General features: G+C 35.4%; 1 protein-coding gene across 4 annotated transcripts in view; it reads left to right on the forward strand.

Moving 5' to 3' along the window:
- Window positions 1-488: 488 nt before the first annotated feature.
- The window catches only part of DSCAM (DS cell adhesion molecule), an 829,709-nt gene continuing 807,649 nt past the window's right edge, over window positions 489-22,548 (forward strand). For 2 of the 4 annotated variants that reach the window (XM_056825955.1, XM_056825956.1), the window contains exon 1: window positions 489-1,238. In XM_056825955.1, the coding sequence (XP_056681933.1) occupies window positions 1,196-1,238 (43 nt within the window). In that variant the 5' untranslated portion in view covers window positions 489-1,195. The remainder of the gene's footprint in view (window positions 1,239-22,548) is intronic. The other 2 variants (XM_007493072.2, XM_056825957.1) reach the window with 1 other exon arrangement.

The raw sequence follows: 22,548 nt of genomic DNA on the forward strand, positions 1-22,548 counted from the left end.
AGTCATTCTTCAGGACTCGACATAGGATGATTTGGGGAACACTATTAGGCCATCAGAAAAGTAGTAAGGATTGCCTTTTGAATGGTGGACGGTGGCCTGGGTTTGCTTTTTGAATGGGGCTGCTTCCATGTTTACAATCGCTGCTGCCAGGGCTCTATTTATCTTTAGCCATCTTCCCGTTCATTACAAATCAGCTTTGGATCCACATCCACAACGCTATGATGGCACCAAGTCCTCGGTGCCCCCTTTTCCTTTAGGGGCACAAGTGAAAATCTCCGGGCAAAAGAAAACAAAGAAACCTTTCCTTGAAAGATGCTCAAAATGTCATCCTCACCTCTGCATAGCCTGCTACCTTTGTGAATCAGTTCCCTTTCCCCGGGCTTATTAAGTGCTGATAAGGCAATAGCTAAAAATAGCCAGCTGTCAAATCATTATTTAAGCCTATTGGAAATTATTCTATATTGCTCAGTGCTGTTGGTTGGCTTCCCACTCAGCCCCAATCCTGCCTCCACTTGAGCTGCGAGAGCTCTGCTGCTGCTTTAAGACTGCAGAACAGACGCCAGCTACAAAGGACAGAGAGAGGCAGGAGACAGGGTTAATACTTAGCTCTGAGTCTCAGAGGCAGAGAAGGTTAGCTGAGGGATCAATGTGATTAGAGCTGGAGGAGAGGAAAGATGTGCCTGTCTGTCTGCTTGCTGCCTGAATGTGGAGGCTGAAGGGTTGGAGCCTGCTTCCTGCAGATTCTGGACTGGATATTCCCAGGGATGAGCTCATGCTTGCATTTGAGGAGATTTTCACCTGTAGACCTGCTGCTGCTGCTGCTGCAAACCTGCTGCTGTCTCCCTGAGCTAACAGCACACCTGGGCTTCAAGCACCCGCCTCCCTCTTTCCTCTGGCTGCATCTTTCTGAAAGAGAAAGCCAGTGAGCAAGTGTCAGTGGAGAAGAGGGGAGACAGATCACTTGCTTTAAGGACAATCAAACACACACACACACACACACACACACACACACACACACACACACACACACACACACGCATTTCCCAAGCAGCTACACGGCAACCAGCAAAATCAACTGAACTGATCGTCTTCTTCTCAGCTTGTAGCTTTAACCTTGCAGTTGACAAATAGAGAAAGAGAAAGCAAAAGAGTGGGAAGCCAAGCACATAGCTGGAAGAATAGAAAGAACAGGGGCATGTGGATATTGGCTTTCTCCTTGTTCCAGAGCATCTTGAATGGTGAGTAGCAGCTTTTAGTGGGGATTCGTTGGGATTCTGCTAATTGCCAAGAGTGAACTGGGGAATTGTAGCATTTGATCAATTGTGTGCCAGCCCCCCTCCCCCTGCATTTCCAACCTTGTCCTGTGGGGGAGGGGGACAGGGAAGGTAGGAGGAGAGCCAGGCAGAGAAATTGCTCTGTAATCATTTCAGCTAGCTTACCTAGCAAAGTGCCAGCCCATTTTCTAACTACACTGCTTGATAGCCACCTCATTCAGAAGAAAACTAGTCTTGGTGAGAGATGCAGACACTGGGGGAAAGGCTGCACTTCCTCCCCAACTACAAGCAGATGGATAACAATTCAAATCCCCTCTCTGAGGCTACTGAATGCAATGTTTCAGCCTTCTACTTTAAGCCATGAGCATTTGTGTGGAGCTTTACAAAGCGACGCACTGGCAGGCTCTGCTACATTCTATTTGCAACAGCAGGAAAGCTCTTCCTCCAAAGAGCTTCCTTCCCTGGTAGCTCTTCTTCCCCTTCCCTTACTTCACTCCCAGGAAGGTGCTACTCTCTTCCCAACATTAATTCATGTAAAAATATGCAGTGATAAGCATTACGTCATTTGATGTGCTTACAAATCTGGACATTTAGAAAGTTGGGCAAATGAATAACTGAAGGAAGTCAATATTGTGCCCCCCCCCAGCCCCCCCAGCCAGTTGACGTTTTCAGGGCTTTTTCTTCAGGATGTAAATAGCTGTCACTAAGGATGTGCATACAGTAAGCGTGGACGGTAGGTCCCTTCCAGTCGTAGATGGCAGAAATGGACATGGACATGTCGATGCTTTTCTCCAGCATCAGAATGGTAGCAAATTGCTCCTTTTCCCTTGGCATACATTGACAAGCACTGCAGTTCTGAATGACAATTTTGTATGGCTACCCACAGAGGAGTCTAAAATTCATTACATGCTGACAGTTCAAGTTAAATAATTAAGCAGAATTGACCCCCTAGAAAGGGAGAGGAGGAAAAATCTTGTCATGTGAGAAAAGCCAAGAAGCCCAGGAGAATGCAAGATTTTCCTGGGAGAGACAAATGAAGCTCCGAGAGCAGGCTGAGGAATAGATGCTACATGGGTGTACACTTCTACGTGGTGTACCTCACATTAGATGAAAACATACATCTACATACATAGCCGTGTGTATTTGTGTGCATGCTTTTATGTTAACAAAATTGAGGGAATTGTGGGTTTAAAATGGCTGCATTTTAAAATAAAAATGAGAACCAAATTCTAGCACAAAACATATGAATACTATATTCCCTGTTCAATGAATAAATTGCTCATCAACTTTCATTTAGAAATGTCTTAACAGTCAAGCATTCCAACATATCTGGCATTCCATTTTCTTTTTCTTTTTCACCTTTCCTCGCAGGGTTTTATACCTTTTCTCTCTCCTCTGGGATTTTACCTTAGGCAATATTAGAGCAAACACAATTGATGCATCATAGAAGTTATAATTCAATGTGAAATTGCAGAAAATATTGTCATCCTCTCGTCTAGGGGAAGATGGCACAGTATTTAAGGCCTGCCTAATTTGCCAGGAGAAATCCTTGGATTCATCATAAAACTAGTGATTTTATCAAAAGGAAAATGCAATCCCCTACTCTGGAGAGGCAGGGCACCTTTTAGTTGACATGATGAAGAAGCTGATTTTCTTATTGGGGCTGTAAATTGGACCTATTTTACATCATTTACATAATTTAAGATGAGAAATCAACCATTATTTGCTGTATTTTTGTACGCCGAGAAAACATGTGTATGATTTTTAATCGGTACTTGAAAAATATGATGTAAACGGTCTTGATATTAGGCTTAAATGACATAATCACTGAATGATTATCCTCTAGAAATGACTGGGTTCCTTTTGGATGTTTTACAAAATAGCTTCTGCAATGTTCATGTTAAGTCCATCAGTGTGCCGAGACACCTACATACACACACATCTATGCATAGAGCCAGTCATTGTGGGCAGTCTTTTTACATCAGCCTCAAAAGATCTCTCAAAGCTATTGGCAAACACAGTGATTATTTTCTTCAACCGTTCAGGTACATTTGGGGTCCTCAAGTAGACATAGCCAATAGAAATGAAGGGGTTTCTGCTGTATTGTGTTTTCTGTTTCCTCCTTTCTCTGTGATCAGGTTAAAATAAAACAGAATAAAAACAATAAGAGCCCACGACCCCCCCCCCCAACAAACAAACAAAACCCCGAGCTGTGAGCTCTTTCCCTGTTATTACCAACCTGCTTTGAAGATTTCCCCAATGAGTGCTGATATCTGGATGTACATATGAACATACCATAAAATTAGGTAAAGAGCTCGGTTTGCTATGCTTTTTCCCATTTGGTCAGGCTTTCAAAAGCTAGAAATAAACATGCCCCAACATACTGAAAGAAGGACAATATGCTTTCCTCACTTGTTAATTTGAAGTCATTCACATCTTTTGGAATGAACTTGGCTTTTGTATCCAGATTAAATATTCTGATACCTGAATACCCCGAGCAACCAGGCCCCAAACTGCAATTAATTTGGCCTGAAAGAAATTCCATTAATTAAAAAACTTAAACCAATTGATCGTTGGAGTTTTTATCAAAAGGAGCTATTTTAGGAATATTAATTTGCTTTAACAATCTCTTTTCAATAAAAGGTAGATACAATATTTCACGATTCAGACTGATAAAATCGGTTCTTTTCTGGTTAAAAGGAGGAGCCTTATAGGACAGTTTGCAATTTGGGTCACATAACTTTAAGTTGGGAATTCCATCTTTTATTAGATTAAGTACTTGAATACATTACCATGTGCCTAGTTCAAGGATTGCATCAATCATCGACTAAAAGATGGAAATGGTTAAGTGCTTCGAGGGTCTTCAATGACTACTTTTATAACAATGCAAGCTCTGCATGCATATACATATAAGCCCAGTCATACAGACCCCCAAAGGCTAATTCATATTTGTTGTTGGTGTCACTGGTCATTGCATGATTGATTTTAACTTTAGAAAGTACCTTTAATGGGAGTAAAATTGTGTAGATGAGCCATTACTCGTTATTTTGAGTACACATTTAGATTTCTGTTCACACATATGTATGTGGGTACATAGGTAGATACGTGTGTTTTCTGTCATTGTCCTGTCTATCCAGTTACATGTATACAAGCAGAGATACATGTATGTGCTTAGATCTTCTTATGCACAAACATGATATGGGGTAATATTAATAGGTTATGCATACATGCTGTTCTCACACACAACTAACATCGCCCTTCTCTGACATGCAAACTAGATTTTAGATGGAGGCTAGAAGGCTGGTGGTGTTAGCAGAGCTGTTGAACAATAAAATGGGAAATACTGAATCCTTCTGGACTGGTCAGTTGCTAAAAGGGAAGCTGACTCCATTCCTGGACCTACATGCCTGGGCCCTGCCTGGCATTTTCTTTTTTGGACAGAACCTCTTACCTCAGTAAAAGCCTGCTGGAAAATATAATCTGAGGCTGTCTTGCCACACCTTTGCTTCATTTGGTCTGAATTCATTTCATTTTAATAAAAAAGCAACGAATGTGTGAGTACATGGCATTCATCTGATTCTGAAGAATCCGGCTGCTCCCCTCATGTTAAAGGAGCTAGAGAGATTTTGGATCCATTTTTGTACCTCCTGATCTAAAATGTTGTGTTTTCTGCAGGAAAACAAAACCCAAATCACTCAGTACAAGGACTAAGATGAATGAGAGAGATTCCATTTCTCATCTTTTTATCCTTGATTTGTTATTTTGTTACTTCACTGAACTCATTGAATAGCAAGGAAGAGCTGATGCACCATGTTGGTTGTGGAGGAGGGGAAGAATTTCCTCTAAAATGGCTAATATTCAACACCTCATTCATGGCTCTTAATGTGCAGAATTATATTTCTCTCTAAAATTTCTTTTGTTATTGAAGTGTGTGTTAGGGAGAAGAGATGAAGGGTATCTCAAATGAATTCTCTAAAAAGAGCCTAGCCAGCTGGATCTCTTTGGGGAGATTCCTTGTGTGTGTGTGTGTGTGTGTGTGTGTGTGTATTTGTGTTGTATGATCGGGCATCTTCAATAGGCATTCCCATGTCTGGGATTCTCTGCCTACTGCCCTGACTTCATTCAGACCCTCGCTCCAGTCCTTCTGTGAGGACTCTTTTTAAGCCCCATTAGTGTGAGTGTCTTCCCTCTTAACATTAGCTCCAACTTATCTCGTAGATATCCTGTTTAAATACGATTTTTTGCATATAGTAGCCTGCTTAGACTATGAGTTCATTGAAAGGAGACACTAAGAGTTGGTTCCTATCTCAGCCCTCAGTCCAAAGCTCGGCACAGAACAGGCACTTCTAAATGCTTGTTGATTGATTATTGACACTCCTCAAACATTCCCACATCTGTGACATGTGAAAAAACATGCAAACTCACGGATATTTAAATTCAACTGTACATGCATGTGTGAGCATTTGGTAAAAAGATGATTTCAAATGACACAGTAGGAAACGCAACATTACTTCGGAACTCAAACATGTTTTCTGCAAAGTGACAAAGGTCAGTGCATAGTTAATATTAGCACACACACAACAGTGAGCTTAGAATGTTAAATGTGGGACTTCTTTACTGTCTATCGAAGATTGTTACATGCTGTCTGCATGTCAAGTACTTTATTGTCATAGGACACTAGTGGGCAGCAAAACACACAAAACAGGTAATATTTGCCAACAGCAGGAACAATATCAGCCTTCTCTGTATGAATGTATAGGCTGTTTGCTGAATGTTTTTACATTGACTCTGGGGTTCACTTCAACATGGCTTCTCTTTTGCAAAAGCAATGAATAATATAACACAGAGACCACAGAAATATTTATTTTCAGGTTCTCAAAATGGGTGCTATTTGGAATTCAAGAAACTATAGCAGTGTGCTCAGGAAGAAAGAGCTTATGTAAAAGCTCGTGGAAACATTGTGCATTATACTTATTACCGAAATACCTCTGAGGCAAAGAAATCGAGTTGAAATTCTAGACAGAGTTCTTCACCTTTTCCTTTCTTGGTGTCACAGGCCTCTTTGGGATTCTGGTGAATCTTACTGGCTCAGAAAATGTTTTTAATATTTAAAATCAAATATACGATTGCAACAGAAACCAATTATATTGAAATGCACTTATCCATATATATATATGTATATATACACACATATACATATATAAAGTTCATGGACCACACAAGCTAAGAACTACTGTTCTAGAAGACTGACCTTCTTAGACGTAGAATTTCCAAGAAAAATTTCACCAGTCTATGAGGTTGCAGATCAACTGACCTTTTAATGTCATTTCAGAGAGCAATGGCTGCTAGAGATGATCAATTATAGAAATAATGTTAATAGATGACAGCTTATCAATCTCATGTAGCAGCAGCTTGTGAGACAGGCACTAAGGAAGAATAATTCACCCTCAGGCACCTGGGGTTGCAAATGCTTTCTAGTTTCATTCTTTCTATTAATTCTACACATTTCAAATATATCAGAGTAGCCATTCCTTTTCCTCACTCCCTATTTATATTTCTAGCTTTTCTCCTTTAAAACATCTAGTTTTATTTTCCTAGTAAATATAGTCATATTTCATTTCCTCACCAAACAAAACATAATATAATCAAACATATATGCATAGGCAAAGAGAACTTTAATTTTGGCTTACAAAATGTTTCCCTATTGTTAATTTAGAGATGCACACATGGATTTTACCACTTATAGCCCATTATAACTCAAGAAATAATGGGTATTTGCTGAAGAATTTATTAGAAAAGTTTCAGACATATTTTCTTCTCATATTTGCTCCTCAATAGCCTTCATTTTTCAAGATTCTTTTGGTAATTTGAACTAAGATTTACATTAGGGAAAATAAGAATATACAGAATAATCTAGGGAGATTTCCTTTTGAAGTATACAAGTATGTAGGTAGAATGATTGCAGATCTTAGAAAATCTACAAAGTCTTTTGTAGCCTCAAGAAATCTAATGTATAAAAGCAACATTTAATTTATCTCTGTGGCCACTGGAAAATATTTTATTCACATGGTTACCTAATGCATTGGGAAAAATATCTACTTAAATATTTTTTATTTGCAGAAAGCACATAATCATTTTCTAAACTATTCCACTGATTTGGGGGGGTCATTAAATATGCTTATTTAATCATTAAAACTAAATTACAATTTTCAACTAAGAAAAACTAATTTACATACGTAACTAATAGTATAGACTTTACTTAAATGGCTAAACATTTTTAAGTTATGCAAATCAATCTATATGTTATCTTTTCTTATTTTGCCATTTATCTTTTCGTTTTTTGTCAGTTGTATGAACTATCCACTTCTAAGCACTGTGAATTACACAAATGACATGTCAATGTCATGGAATGAAAGGCAGCCAGGGACACAGTGCCCACAGTGCAAGGACTGGAGTGAGGATGATTAGAATGAGAATCTGGCCGACAGCCCTTACCTGGGCAAGTCTTTCAACATCTATTTGTCTCAGTTTTTTCATCTATAAAATAAGTTTCTGGAACATAATAGGCACTATGTAAAGGCTTGTTCATTCCCTCCTGCAAAGGTAAAATTAAGACTAAAAAACATATCAAGGATTTCATTTAAAGGGCTATTAGATGTTCATGCAAACTGATGGATATTAATAATTCATGCCTATATTCCTCCTTAAGTTATTTTTTCTTGAGGAATCAGTAAGATGAGTTTGTCAATAGCTTTATTTATATAAAATCATTATAAAAATGAAGCTGTGTTTCAGATTGATGAAGAGAAAAGAATATGAATATACCTTATCCATACTTAGTGCCAGCCTTCTCTTTGGAGCTTCACATCACAGAATTTTAGGGTGAAAATCACAATAAATATTACTTGATTGTTGAACGTTTGTTTTTGAATCACTGGTTAAACATCCTAGGAAGAGCATATGTCTGACTTAGGGATGGCATTTAATAGCAATCTAATTTTAGAATATGATAGGAATAATTATTAACATCATTAATAAAAATTAAAATGAGATTCATATTTCTACTACACATGTAGGCAGATATCTACCTATAAATATACATGTACATGTATACACACATATATGTTGTAAGAACATTTGCTTTTTTAAAAGACCTTAAGTATGTTAACAATGAATTTCCCTGACTGAATGCTACGTTGGAGGCCCATTACTTTCTCACATAATTAGACTATCTGTTGAGTCAAAGGCTTATTACTTTAAGGCATGTAGCTACTCAAAATCCATTATTTATTGTGTTGAAGGACAGAGAGCTGCGTTGGGATTGGTTTCTTGATAGATACCCGTCAAGACAGACTTGATTTGTTGTGGATTTTTAAACTTCACAAAATGTTGCTTAAAGTTTGCTTTAGTACATACATATCAAACTGCCTTTTTGGACGATCATACCGTTCTCTATTGTTTCACTGATTACAAAATATATGGGAAAATGTTAAGCCTAAACACACCCCTCTGCCTCTCTAAAAGGAAGCCTAGAATGGCATCTAAGGGTTTTCTAGTTCTAAATGTAGTAGATACATTTATGGTGTTAGTTGGAGGCAGGAAGCAATTGGCTAAGGAAAACTACCAATTCTGTCTTTCCAGCCCTCTCTCAGTTTGGACGAAGCCTTCTGTTCTTAATTTCGGTTATTTGTTCTAGTCACTGCCCTTGACTCCAGCCAAATGATGTTGGTGAGGGTGTTTCTTGAATCTGTTGCAGAAGAGAGCACTAGCTGACCTTTCTTACTTAACCAGAATATTGATGACTCATTTGTCCGGGATGGTCTCTTCATTTGATATTTTCCATTCCTTTAGAGAACTCTAGCAATAAAATCTTTTTTGTCCCCTACTGGAAGAAATCCCAGATTAAAATAAGTACCTCTCACCTTCCTCCCTCCGTCTCTCTGTTTCTCTGTTTGGCAAAAGAATAATTCAATAGATCCTTAAGCTAAAAAGTGTAGGCCCTTCTTCCAGTCCACTATATACTTCCTTCCTGTTTGACTCTTGTCCATATCATTGCTGCCGTCTCATATAGGCTCAAAGTCCTGTAGACTTTTCAAAGCCTTTTAAATGAAGTGGGTACCAGTGTAGCATTCTTTTTTTCCAACTGTATCCAGTTCTTTCATGAAAAATCAATCTTCCTTTTCATTTACATATCTATGTATATGTATATGCTTGAATGCAAGTCAACATTGATAATATGACATTTTATATCACAACATGGCCCATTGGATCATCAGCAATCATGCTTCTTTGGAAATGGAATTGTTCTGTGATTGATTATTGCTAATATAGCATCACTAGAAAACCACTGAAAAATAAAAGATGGGTTCTTGTTTTAAGAGACAGCTTGGGATTGTTGAAAGGGGTACATAATTCCCGCAATGTTATTGTCTACTCTTTCCCTAATATGCAGATCTGAGCCTAAGCTCATTATCTTTCTACCATACATGCCCAAGGTATATATATTGATGTACATGCTGTCACTACATACCTGTAATTAAAATAAATTTATTATTTGTATGTGCATTCATAATCTCTACCTCTCACTCTTCAACATCACTGTGGATGTCACTAATAACAACCACACAAAGAAGAACAAATGCTTTATTATAAATATGTATATCTTACATTGGCCATGTCCAAAAATGCATGTTTCTTGATTTTAAATTAATAATTTCTTTGGTTGGAGGTGAGTAACATGCCTCATCTTCATTCTTCTGGACTAATTGTTTCTCATTACATTGATTAGAGTTCTAGTTTTTCAAAGATATTTTTATGTGTAATTTTACTATATAAAAATTTCCCCTTGTTCAATTCACTTGACATCAATTAATAAGTCTTTCCAATTTTCACCGAGAATGTCCATTTTATCACTTTTTATGACATGATATTCTTTTGAATTCATGTACTGTAACTGGTTTAGCCATTTGGCATAAAGGATGCTTTATTATTTTCCAATTTGGGGCTATTATGAAAAGTGCCATAATAAATATTCTTGTGTATATAAGTCCCTTTCCACTTCAGGTTAAAGAGTTTGTAAGCATTAGTGTCTTTTTGGGGCAATTATTCAAGAATAACCAGGCAAAGTCAACTTTGTGGCTGATTTTCCAACCATTGTGGAACTATGTTTTGCCCAAAGTTCTAAAACATCATTTTCCCCTTTTGTTATCTTTACCAGAATTATGGGTATGAAGTCAATCATCAGAATTATTTTAATTTGCATTTTTTCTAACTACTAGTGATTCAGAGCATTTTTTCAATATGAAGTTTGATAGCTCAATTTTCTTCCTTTAAAAAGTGTCTTTAAATCCCTTGATAACTTAATTATTGAGAATGGCTCTTAGTCATGTATTTTAATCAGCTCCTTATGTATCTTGGAGGGGACATTCCTTTATCAGAGAAACTTGCAGCAAATTTTTCACTCATTTGCCAATTTCCCTTCTAACTCCAACTGCATTTTGATGAATATTGTTTTCTTCTCTTTAAAAGTATTAGTTTTTTATAACATGTGTTGTTTAGAAAATAGATCTTATACTTTATTGATATGTCTTTGCTTTTGATTTTATTATTAATATTAATTTTCAGAAATTCTATTTTGATCCTTAGTTGAGGATTTTTGACTCATTCATTATTTGCTCAATTAACTGATTTCTTCTTCTTTTTCTCTTTTATTGATAAAATTATTTAGAGACATAAAATTTCCCCTCAGAATTACTTTACATGCTTCCCATAAATTTTGGTGTGTTATACTGTTACTGTAATTTTCTCTGATTGAATTTTCTATTGTTTCCATATTTTTTCCCTTAACTCTCTAGGCCTTTAGAATTACTTTATTTGTTAAATATTTTAATCCCATATTTAAGTATCATTTCTTCAAATTAGATGTTTAATTTTTAATTTTCCTTTTCTGATTTTTTTTTTTGGTATGGTCATTAAGATCCAATATATAGGCAGTTTTTGGAAAGGTGCCATATAGAACTGATAGGTATGAAATTACTTTTTATTCTCTTTCCATAAACTGTAAAATTCTAATTTTTCTAATTTTGTTGGGTCTGTCCACATCCTAAATACCTTTCTTCTTTAAATTTTGGTTAGATTTGTCTAGATCTCAATTTTGTATTCAGTCATGTCTAATATTTCATCACCCCACCTAGAGTTTTCTTGGAAAAGATACTAGAGTGCTCTGCTATTGCCTTCTCTAGTTCATTTTATAGATGAGGAAACTGAAGCAAACACATAGCTGGTAAGTGTCTGAGTCTACATTTGAATTCAAGATGAGTTTTCCTGATTCCAGGCTCAGTGTTCTAGCCACTGCACAACCTAGCTGATGTGGATCTCAAAGGAAAATATCCTGACTACTCATTTTTGTAGCTTTCCAATTTCTCCTTCTAGTTTTATTACCTTCTCATTTAATATACATTATGCTATTTGATGAATAAATTAAGTATTTACATTGATTTATATCTCTGGTTCCTGTGGTAATTGTTAAAATGAATGGTTTGGCTAAATATATGAAAATTATAAATCTTTTATTTACAAAAGAGGTGGAAAGAGTGAAAGCAGAGGAATACAAAAGGGTAGAGAAGACTAAATTAACCTGTCTAACTAAATATTGTTCCAGTGCTTGGCTCAGCCAGGACTAACCTTCAACCAGAATTAAACTCTCTCCAAGAGACAAGAAAGGAAAACCAGCTATCCACTCACCCACGTTCCCTTTAAGAGGCAGGTCAAGACAATATCTTATGCTGAATATGACTCCTGAAGTCAACTTCCTTCTTGGAGTCCACTCCCCCCCAGCCTCAGAAATTCAGATCTTTTATAGTGGCTTCTTGTCCCCTCCCCTCTTCACAAAGGTCAGTCACAACTTCTAAATTGTCTAGCACTGCCCAGTGGGCAGTGTTTGTGGGAACTAGTTTGCACCTTATGGAGGATGTGAACTCTTAACAGAATTCACAAGTTTCTGACTGAGTTAGAAAAAAGGGTGGAGCTCTCCAAGCATCTTGCTGGCTTCTCACCTAGCACTAGGTGTGAATTCACTCAGTGGTTTGAGAGCTCTTCCACATAGTTCAAGCTTGTGTTGATTCAAAATTAATGTTAACCAACGCCTTAATACCAACTAGGCAAAGAGAATAAAGGATTTCTTTTTCACAACTGTGAACTCAGAAAGAACAAAGAAAACCAAGAATTTCCTTTCACACTACATATAACTTTTTATCTCATCTCCATTTAGTTTAGTCATATTTGAAATCCTAATTGCTATCCCTGCTTCAGTTTCAGAATCTAAATAGACTTTGCTCAGACCCCTAATATTACCTTTATTTTATCCACTTTATCTTTTTCCGTTTCATGTGTATTTCTTCTGTACAGTAGACTAATTCCATTTTCTAATCCATTTTGTAATATTCTTTTATTTTCTGAGTGTATTAATCTCATTCACATTCAGGGTTATGATTGTTAGGATATATTTCTCTCTACTTCTCTTAAACTTTTCTTCCTCTTTGCTTCCGATCCATTTTTACAAATAAGAAGGTAGTAAATTTTCCTGATGTTTGTGTTCAGTAAGTGTAAGTTTCTCTTTTCCAATTTGTAGTACTTTACTTCCTCTTCCCTTCTCTCTGATACCAGGATTTAACTCATTTTTTCTTCTTCTTTTTTTAAAACCCTTACCTTACATCTTAGAATCAATAATATGGATTGGTTCTGAAGGGTTAACTTGCCCAGGATCTGTGTGATCCTGTGTGAACACAGCTAGGACGTGTCTGAGGTCAGACTTGAACCTAGGACCTCTTGTCTCTAGGCCTGCCTCTCAATCCATTTAGCCATTCAGCTGACCCTCGTTTTTCTTCCTTTTAATTCCCTTTTTAATTCCTCATCATTTCTTCTCCTATCCCTATCATTTTTGTCTTTTCCTAAGACAATCAAAATAAAACTAAATCACTTCTGTTATTTTTTCACTTTCTCAATGAACCTTGAATAAGAGTATCAAGAAGTCCTTTGCTTCTTATTCCATTGTTATCATGGAAACAATTAATTCCCTTTATATTCCTTTCTAATAAAAGATTTTCTATGCTTCAATGTTTGTCTTATGTCCCCATTTCCATTGGACTTGACAAGGATATGCACCCTGCATTGTGGTAAGAAGATGCCTCCTCCTTTGACATTGGTACCCAACACCAAATGTTCCCCTGAGATATTCCTTTATATTTAATCTCCTCTAACTTCTCAGTACAATATAAATATTGATCAAACATTTATGTGATACATTCAGTTGCATCAATTTAAGTGACACTTTAAGCTTAGCTATCTACTCCATGAGGTCATCTGCTTTTGGGAAACATTGTCTATCTTTTATGTCTCCTAATACATTTTCCAGTTTGGTGTGCTCAAATCAGAGCTGTATTACTGAATCATCACCTCAGTGTCTTTAACTGGGGTAACAATTATTTATAATACCAAAACCAAACCTTGTTTCTAGGTCAAATATGAAGAAGGGCTTAATAGTAGATCTATTTTCCAGAATCCAAATCACTTTTAATGATTTAGTGATAAGTTGGAAAAAATTAGGAGGTTCTTAACAAAAACTAATCCTATTGGCTTTCCAGTAATTAGTTCATGTGGTGAGTCAGTATAAAACTTAGGAGGAACAGCAAATTAAACTACCTGGAAGTCATCTGAAAATTTGGGGTGTCAGTTGTCACATACCATTTGTTCTCTCTATCTTCATGAGAGCCCTGTAGATGGTGTGAATAATACTATCTATAAGTTAGAGGGTAAATCTTTACAAGGTTCCTTGAGGATCCAATGTTGTGAAAATAAGTTCTTCTACCTCTTAATATTATCAGACATGAAATAGGAAAAAAAACCTAATTTAAATGTATCTAAACTAACTAAATCAATTCTATATGTGAAAGCCTCAAATGAACTTAAGGCCTTATAAATAATGACTAAAACCCTAGTCAGAACTGCTAAAACATCCAAAATCTGTATACTTAGACATTTGTAGAGGTAAGTATCTATAGATATTCAAATGGATCTTAAAGAAGTTCAATAGTTCCTAATTACAGTGATCTCTCACCTATTGTGGGAGTTATGTTCCAGACATGCCCATGATAGATGAAAATCCACAAAGTTTCATCATTATATTTATTTTAATATATATATATATATATATATTTAAGGCTTTATAAACCCTTCCCACTCTCCTATAAACTTTTTTCACATTCTTATTAACCTACAATCACTGAGCCAATCAGCACACAGGATACAGAACACAGTGCTGTAGTTGGTCACCTTTCATTTCATCAGCCAATAGTGTGCTGCAGAATCCCAAGATATAGCAAAAACTCCATGATACAGAATTACACACACACACACACACACACACACACACACACACACACACACACACACAACCTATGGCACAACAGAGACTGATACACTGATACACTGTGGCACAATTGGACATAATGGGCTTCTCTTCCATCACCAATGTAATGATCCAAGAAAATTCTGAGGGACTTATGAGAAAGCACTATCCACACCCAGAGGAAGAACTGTGGGAGCAGAAACACAGAAGAAAGACATTTGCTTATTCACATGGTTCAATGGGGATATGATGGGGCATGTAGACTCTAAACAATCACTCTAATGCAAATATTAATAATATGGAAATCAGTCTTGATCATGTAAAACCCAATGGAATTGCTCATTGGCTATGGGAGGGGGACAGGAGAAGGGGAAGGGAAGAACATGAATCTTGTAACCATGGAAAAATATTCTAAACTGATTAATTAAATGAAAAAAAAAACACAGCACAGTGAAACTGAGATAAGTGAACCACAATATAACAAGAGACGACTGTACCTCCAGGATAAAAATTAAGATATCATCATTTTTACATGACCTTTCTATTATTTTTTATGGGCACAAAAGCAGATGTGCTAAGGCTATTAATACAATTACAGCTATCATGAGTCTTTTAAATATATTTATTTACCCAATTGAAAATATCTAAAAGTCAATGATATATATTATAGTTATCTAGTGGAAATAATCTCATCTTGCTTTTCCCCCCAATGAAATTTACACATTTGTTAAAAATTAAGCCTTTTATTTCTTCAATTGATTCATCTTCATGCTATCTATTCTTTGAGGATATCTATTATCTTTATGTCATTCAGATAACTTATGACGCTGTGCAAACCTAATCCTATACATGAATATGCAACCATCAAATTGAAAAGGAAGGAGATGATGAGTCTAAGAAGTGATTTTTCCCTAATTGCCTATAAAGACTAGTAATGGTCCCAAATTCAGAGTCACAAACATTAAAGCAATAGATGTTTTTAAAACTGTATGCCATAATGATAGTTGAGACACTTGATTATTATAACAATAAAGTCCATTATAAAGCATTTTAAGTTGTCTTACCATGATCAGAAAAATTTTCTATGAGAGGAGGAAAGACTTTATTTGAACATTATCAAGACTATTCTGTCAGGCTTAAATCTAAAGTCATAGCCTGATCTATTTCAGGTATGCCATGACAAAAAGTTCCTTGAGTTCTGTTTGATTTCATGTAAAGTCACACATACCTTTTTGAATAGCCGGTCTTGCAGCAGAATTTCTCATTATTCATAGAATATAATAGCCAGACTCAGAATCAACCAGGAGGCAAATATTTCTCTTTAGAAATTAAAAAAAAATAGCAGTGGAGAAACTGATCAAGAGGATCCATTAGATATTGTTAGATTCTAATGTCTAATCCATGTTACTATATGCTTCCATTTTATGAGTGTGCTAATCACATTCACATTCATAGTTATTGTTATTAACTGTATTTTCCTCCATCCCATTTTCCTCTCTTCATCTTCTCTCTTTTTTTAATTGTCCCTCTTCAAAAATTTGTTTTACCTCCAACTGCTACCTCTTAATCCATTTTCTATTTTATCACACCCCCTACACTTAATTCCCTTCAACTCCAATTATTTTTTTCTGCTGGATACTATAGATTTCTATATCCAACCCATTGTGTACATGTATTCTTCCATCTTTCAACCACTTCTTACATGATTGATGTCCAAAGTTTACCCATCCCTCATTTTCCTCCCCACTGTAAAAACCTCCTCTATGGGAGATAATTTCCCTCATTCTACCTCTTCCTTCCTTCTTTTCTCAATGCATCCCTATTTCTTATCCTTTTGAGGCTTTTCAAAAAATCTATCTTCATATTGTTGTGTTCTGAATTTGTCTTGGTCTTTTCCCGGCCACCATAGTAAATTTGATTGTCATTTTTTTTGCTGTTTATTCATTTTCCAGCCTATGCCTTCCCTTTGACTTGATGTTAAAGTTGGGCTCTGCTCACCTGGTGTAAGGGAAGCACCACCCTAAGCTTCAGGCATTTTCACGTTGCTGTTTTCAGAGCTATTTCTGGGAGTCTGGGTGTCTTTGGTACTTCCAAAGAGATGTGAGCCAGAAGATAGCCTCAGTGCTCATATGGTTTGTGTCTTTATTCAGGAGGGGTCCTTGCTCCTTTGAAACTACAATTGTAGGCACTCTACTTGGTCCTAAAATTGTGATCAGGTCCTCTGTTCTCCCACAACAGACAGTGTTAGTATTTTACTCTACCTTGGAACTGCAACCTGGACCCCTGTGCCCCTGTGACTGACCACTTGCACTCCTCATTGCCCTGAAACGGCAACTCAACATTGAGTATGGGCAACAGAGTTGCCAAACAGTGCCAGATCCTGTGTGGAGTGCAAGCCAAGATCTTGCAGTCTCTTTCTGAATAGGCGTCTTACCTTATGACCATGTCTAAGAGCTCAGAAAGATGCTACTGTGCTTACAGCTGCCTCCAAGACATATCACCATTTTTGCAGAAGCACACACACTGGGCTGGCTGTCCATCGCACTGTCACACAATTCTTTTCCTGACTTCCTAATTTGCCTTAGGTTTGAAAATGTACTACCTTGAAATTTTGTTGACTCTATTATTCCAAAATTCTATTTAGAGGTGTAATTGCTGCCTCTTGATGATTGTTGCTTTTATTCTACTTGCTTGATTACTGACTCTATATCTATCACCTTGACTTCTAGTTTTACAGTTGAGTTAATCTTTTAAAAATACAATTTCATCAGCTTTTTTTGTATCATTTTTACAAATTAGTAGCATTTCTTATTCCATTGTTTCCCACAAGTCACAATGGAAGAAAGCATAATATTAACATTCCAATAGCATGTATTGGCATAGATATGCTAGTTATTGCCAGTCAAATATCAACCTACTTGCATATATTTCTGAATTATTGTTAAAATAATTCTATTATCTATACATTTAAGCATCCTATGTTAGTTGCATTCATAGATCACTATAGAATTATTTTGATGCAAATATACTTACAATTATAAAAGTGGTCTTAGCATTCAGGGCACAGATTTAATATGCTATGAATAATGATATTTCCAATTCATTGTAAGTTCAACATTTTCAGAACATCTTGTTTTTACACCACATTTCTCCTGATCATTTCCTCTTCCCTTACCTATATAAAGAAAGAAAAAAAACACCTGTCATACCTTTGTTTACAATTCCATTTCCTTTTGTAGTAATCCCTTTCTCCCTTCCCAAAGGACCAGGACATAACAAAGAAGTTAGGGAAAAAAAGAGGAAAACATTTAACAAAACTGATCAATTCATCAAACAAGTGTGACATTATAGACAATGTTCTATACTCATGAACCACATCCTCCTCATTCTGCAGGTGGGAAATGTTTTCTCATATTTAGTTTTTGAGGTCAAATGAGCTATATAATATTATTATATTCATCTTTTATTATTTTGTTTTAGTTCCTTATATTTACATTGTTGGGATCATTATGGAGTGGCAGAGTATATCAATAGAGTGCTTGGCCTAAATTCATGAAAACTCATTTTCTAGAGTTCAAATCTGGCCCAGAAACTTATTAGTCATATGACCCTGGTTAAGTCACTTAACTATTTGCCCAATTCCTCATCTACAAAATGAATTGGAGAAGAAAATAAAAAAAAACCACTCTAATATCTTTGCCAAGAAAACCCTAAATGGAGTCAAGTAGAGTCAGACATGACTGAGACAGCTAAACAACAACAATCATTATTAATATTATTTATCTGACTCTGTTTATATCACTTAGAATTAAATTAAAATGTTAAGGCTTTCCATGCTTTTCTGAATTTATCATTCTCTCCACTTCTTAAAGCACTCCTATATTTCATTATATTCCTACATGATTTGTTTATCCATTTCACAATTGATGAAAATCTATGTTGTTTCCAATTCTTTGCTTCCCAAAGAGATAGTGACAAATACTTTGGAGTATGTAGCTTTTTTTTTTTTTTGGAGGGGGGACAGTGACCTTGTAGTATATGCCTACTAGTGGAATCAATGGGTCAAACAGTATGGACAGAATTACTTTATTTGAATAATTCCAAATTGCTTTCCAGAATGCTCATACTAATTCACATCTCTGCTAACAGGGCTTTAATATTTTTCTATATTTCCATAGTCCTGCTATTATGGACTATTCCAATCTTCTGTTGCCTTCATCAATTGCGTGAGATTGTTTTGATTTGTGTTTCCTTTTTTATTATAATTTGGGAAATTCTTTCATATGGTTGTTAATAGTTGCAATATTATGAAAACTGTTTGTTTACATTCTTTGACCACTTATCTGTGGGGAATTGATTTTCATCAAATATATCTCTTAAATCAATATTGAATAACATTTATTTGAGATATGATCTAAAGTCCTCCTTCCCATAACCACCTTCCATCTTAGTCTAGATGCATTAATTTAATTTATTTAAAACCTATTTAATTTCAAAACATCAAAATTATATATATTTAAGGTGAACAACCATTCTCTCTTTCCATACATTTACATGCAAATACAACACTTAATATGCATTATTAACATTTTATCCAATACATTTTATAACTCTAGAAAATCATCAAACAACAAACCAACCCTCAATTTGTGATGCTTTCCAAATTTTGAGATGCCATTATTCACACTGAAAATAGAACAGTTGACTCTCCCAATGTGGTACAAGCTCCAGCATACCTCTTCCTTTTCCTGATTGGATAAGAATGTCATATATTTGAAGAACTCTGAATGGTGTACAATCTACTTTACTTCTAACCATTTTTTAAAATGATAGCATCTCTATTGATATATGACATAAGATACTAGTCTGAAGCAATTTTTTCCATATTGCTTATAGTTTTCTCAGCAATTGCTATGAAATGAGAAATTCTTCTGTAAGTAACTTGTATCCCTCTTTATGTAATACTGGGTAATTGAGTACCATTATTTCTGTTCCTCCCTTATTTCACTGATCTACTTTACTAATTTTTTCTTTACAAATGTCAGATTTTGATGATTACTCTTCTAATGAAATTTGAGGTCTGCAAGTACTATATTCCCTTAATTCTAAACTTTTGACTCAATTTCCCTTTATATTATAAATATGTTGTTTTTCTAAAAAAAATTAAAATATTGTACTCAACTCTGTAAATACCCCTTCAGTAGTTTGGCATCTTTAAGGTCACTTCAGTTGTATGCATTTTTTCACATTTGACAAGACATAGACATGAAGGTTCAAAATCCCTTGAGCTATTTAAATTGCTCTTGACTTCAAGTAATGTTTTGTTTAATCTTTACATTTATTGAATGTTCTTCAATAGCTTGACTCTGGCTCATCTTGTATATTTTTCATGTTTTAAATAGGACTTTACTTTTTATTATATTTTATAGTATTTGGTCATCAGAAAATACAAATAGTCTTGTAATCTTTTTACCTATCATTATTCTTGTACTATCTTTCATAGTGTTATGAAATAATAATGGTAAAAGGGGCCATGTTTGCTTCTTTATTTACTGGAAAAGTTTCTAATATATCCCCACTGAGTAGGTTGCTTACTTTTTATTTTAGATAGATATCATGTATGACATTTAAAAATATTCCTCTATGCCTATGCTTTGTAAAAGTTTCAAAAGAAGCAAGTAGTGTATTTCATAAAAAGATTTTCTCTTAATTTATTGAGATAATCATGTAGTTTGGAATTTTTTCTAATGTAATTAATCACATAAAATATTTTCATAATATTGAGTCATCCCTAGTACGAATGCAACTTGATTATAATATATTATTACTTGAAAAGTTGCTGTAGGACTTAAAAAATTGAATTTATATTTCCTAAGGATATTGGTTTATTTTTCTTCTTTGGTCTATTATTCCTTGGCTTTGGAATTATGACTATATTTCATAAAAGAAGCTTTGTAAAAGGCTTTCTTTTTGAGAATAATTTTTTGGTATTAAATGATATTAATACATTTAAAATTTTAAAGAATTCTACATATTTCCAAAATAATTTAAAAAGTTTTAAAATAAAAATTTAAATTAAAAAATTAAAATTTAAAATAATTTTTATTTGAAAGAAATCTGTAAATCATCAGGACTAGAATTTTTTTTTCATTGTGTCTTAACAGGTATATTTCATTTTCTGAGATTTGTCACAGAATTCAGTACTTGGCATATAGTCTTCCTTTCTGCCTTATCCCCATACTTATGGATTCCATGGCATAGTGAATAGGGTACTGGGCTTGGAGTCAGGAAGCCTCAAGTTCAAATCCACCTCAAATATATTAGCTGTGTGATCCTGAGGAAATAGTTTAATATTTGTATGCCTCTTTCTCTTGATGTGTGAAAAACAGAAGCTGAATTATTGGTTCTTAAGATCTCTTTCAGATCTAGATCTATGATCTTATCAACAACTGTAATAAATATATTGCCAGTACATCAAGTACCCTGGCCATCAATTTCCAGTATCATTATTATGTGCATCTTTATTATATGTCAGCCACACCCAAAGAGGTTCCTATTCTTGATCTCATGGCCACCGATAAGTATTATATTTCAGTAGTCTGAATGTCTGTCTTCTCACCATAACCACTTGACTGCCCCTCTTTTATCTTACATCATATTCATTTCTTATTTTTCATGTTAACCTCCAGTCAATCTACACCTTCATGGTTTCATAGTCTATCATCATTTTTTGGACTAACGCACCTAAATCTTGATGTAATAGTTAGCTAGTTAAATTTTTTACTGTCTCTAATATTGAACCCCTTCCTTGACTTCTATTTCTAGTCATTCTATTTCCACCCCCTGTTCTGTATTACTTCTGCTTTCTTCATTCTTATTTATAATTTACTAAAAACATGTGGAGGAAGGAACACTATTGTGTTTCTGGATCTCCTGCAGAATTATACTATCTAATCTCAATTAGACCTTCTCTGGAACATAGCGGTCCTATTGTATTTCTCTTAAGTCTCTATCATGTTCCCTTCAGTATTTGTTCCCAATTTCTCTTCTCTTCAGAAGGCATTTTATTCCACATTCACTAGCTTCCATCTTATCAGGAACCTACGTTATGGAGGAAATGGAAATCATTCATCAGACGCCACCCTTCTCCATCTTAAGTACCTCCATTAACTTTCTTTCCTTCTTGGGCCCATTTTCAAAGGTCAAGATGTCTTTTCTCCTTACTAATGACAACCCTACTTATTCTGTTCACATCATGCCCTCACATTCCCTCTGTGAGCCTACACCTTAAACACTGTTTCCTTCGTTATAAGCTCGAATCTCGTTATTTCTACTTATTCCTTCTATATTGCTTACAAATCCAGATTTCTCTCATGTTTTAAAAAAATAATTAATTTTGTCCTGTAATTTCCTCTAGGCATTTTACCTACATGTCTGTTTCCTTTTACTGAAAACTCCTAGAAAAAGCTTTGTGGACTCACTACCTCTACTTTTCCAATCCTTCTTTATCCTCTTGCTGTCTGTCTGGATTCTCATCATAGCATCCAACAGAAGCGATTCTACATCGTTACCAATGTACCCTTATCTGTGAAATCAAATGGCTTTTTCTCAATCCTCTTCTTTCTTGATATCTCTGCAGTTCTTGATGTTGCTAGCCATGCTTTGCTCTCTGTTTATATTTTATGACACCAAACACGTCTGGCTCACCTCTGAGTTGTATAGCTGGGTTAATATCCATTCTCTGATCTCTTAGCACATTTCTGTCCTAAGACTGTCATGGCTACATTTTACATTCCTTTCTCTACCTTCTTATTTTTATCCCTTCAGCTCCCACAGATGTATATGTTTGTTCTGTGCATATGATCTTCT

The sequence above is a fragment of the Monodelphis domestica genome, chromosome 4, assembly GCF_027887165.1.
Source record: "Monodelphis domestica isolate mMonDom1 chromosome 4, mMonDom1.pri, whole genome shotgun sequence".
Taxonomy (NCBI): Eukaryota; Metazoa; Chordata; class Mammalia; order Didelphimorphia; family Didelphidae; genus Monodelphis; species Monodelphis domestica.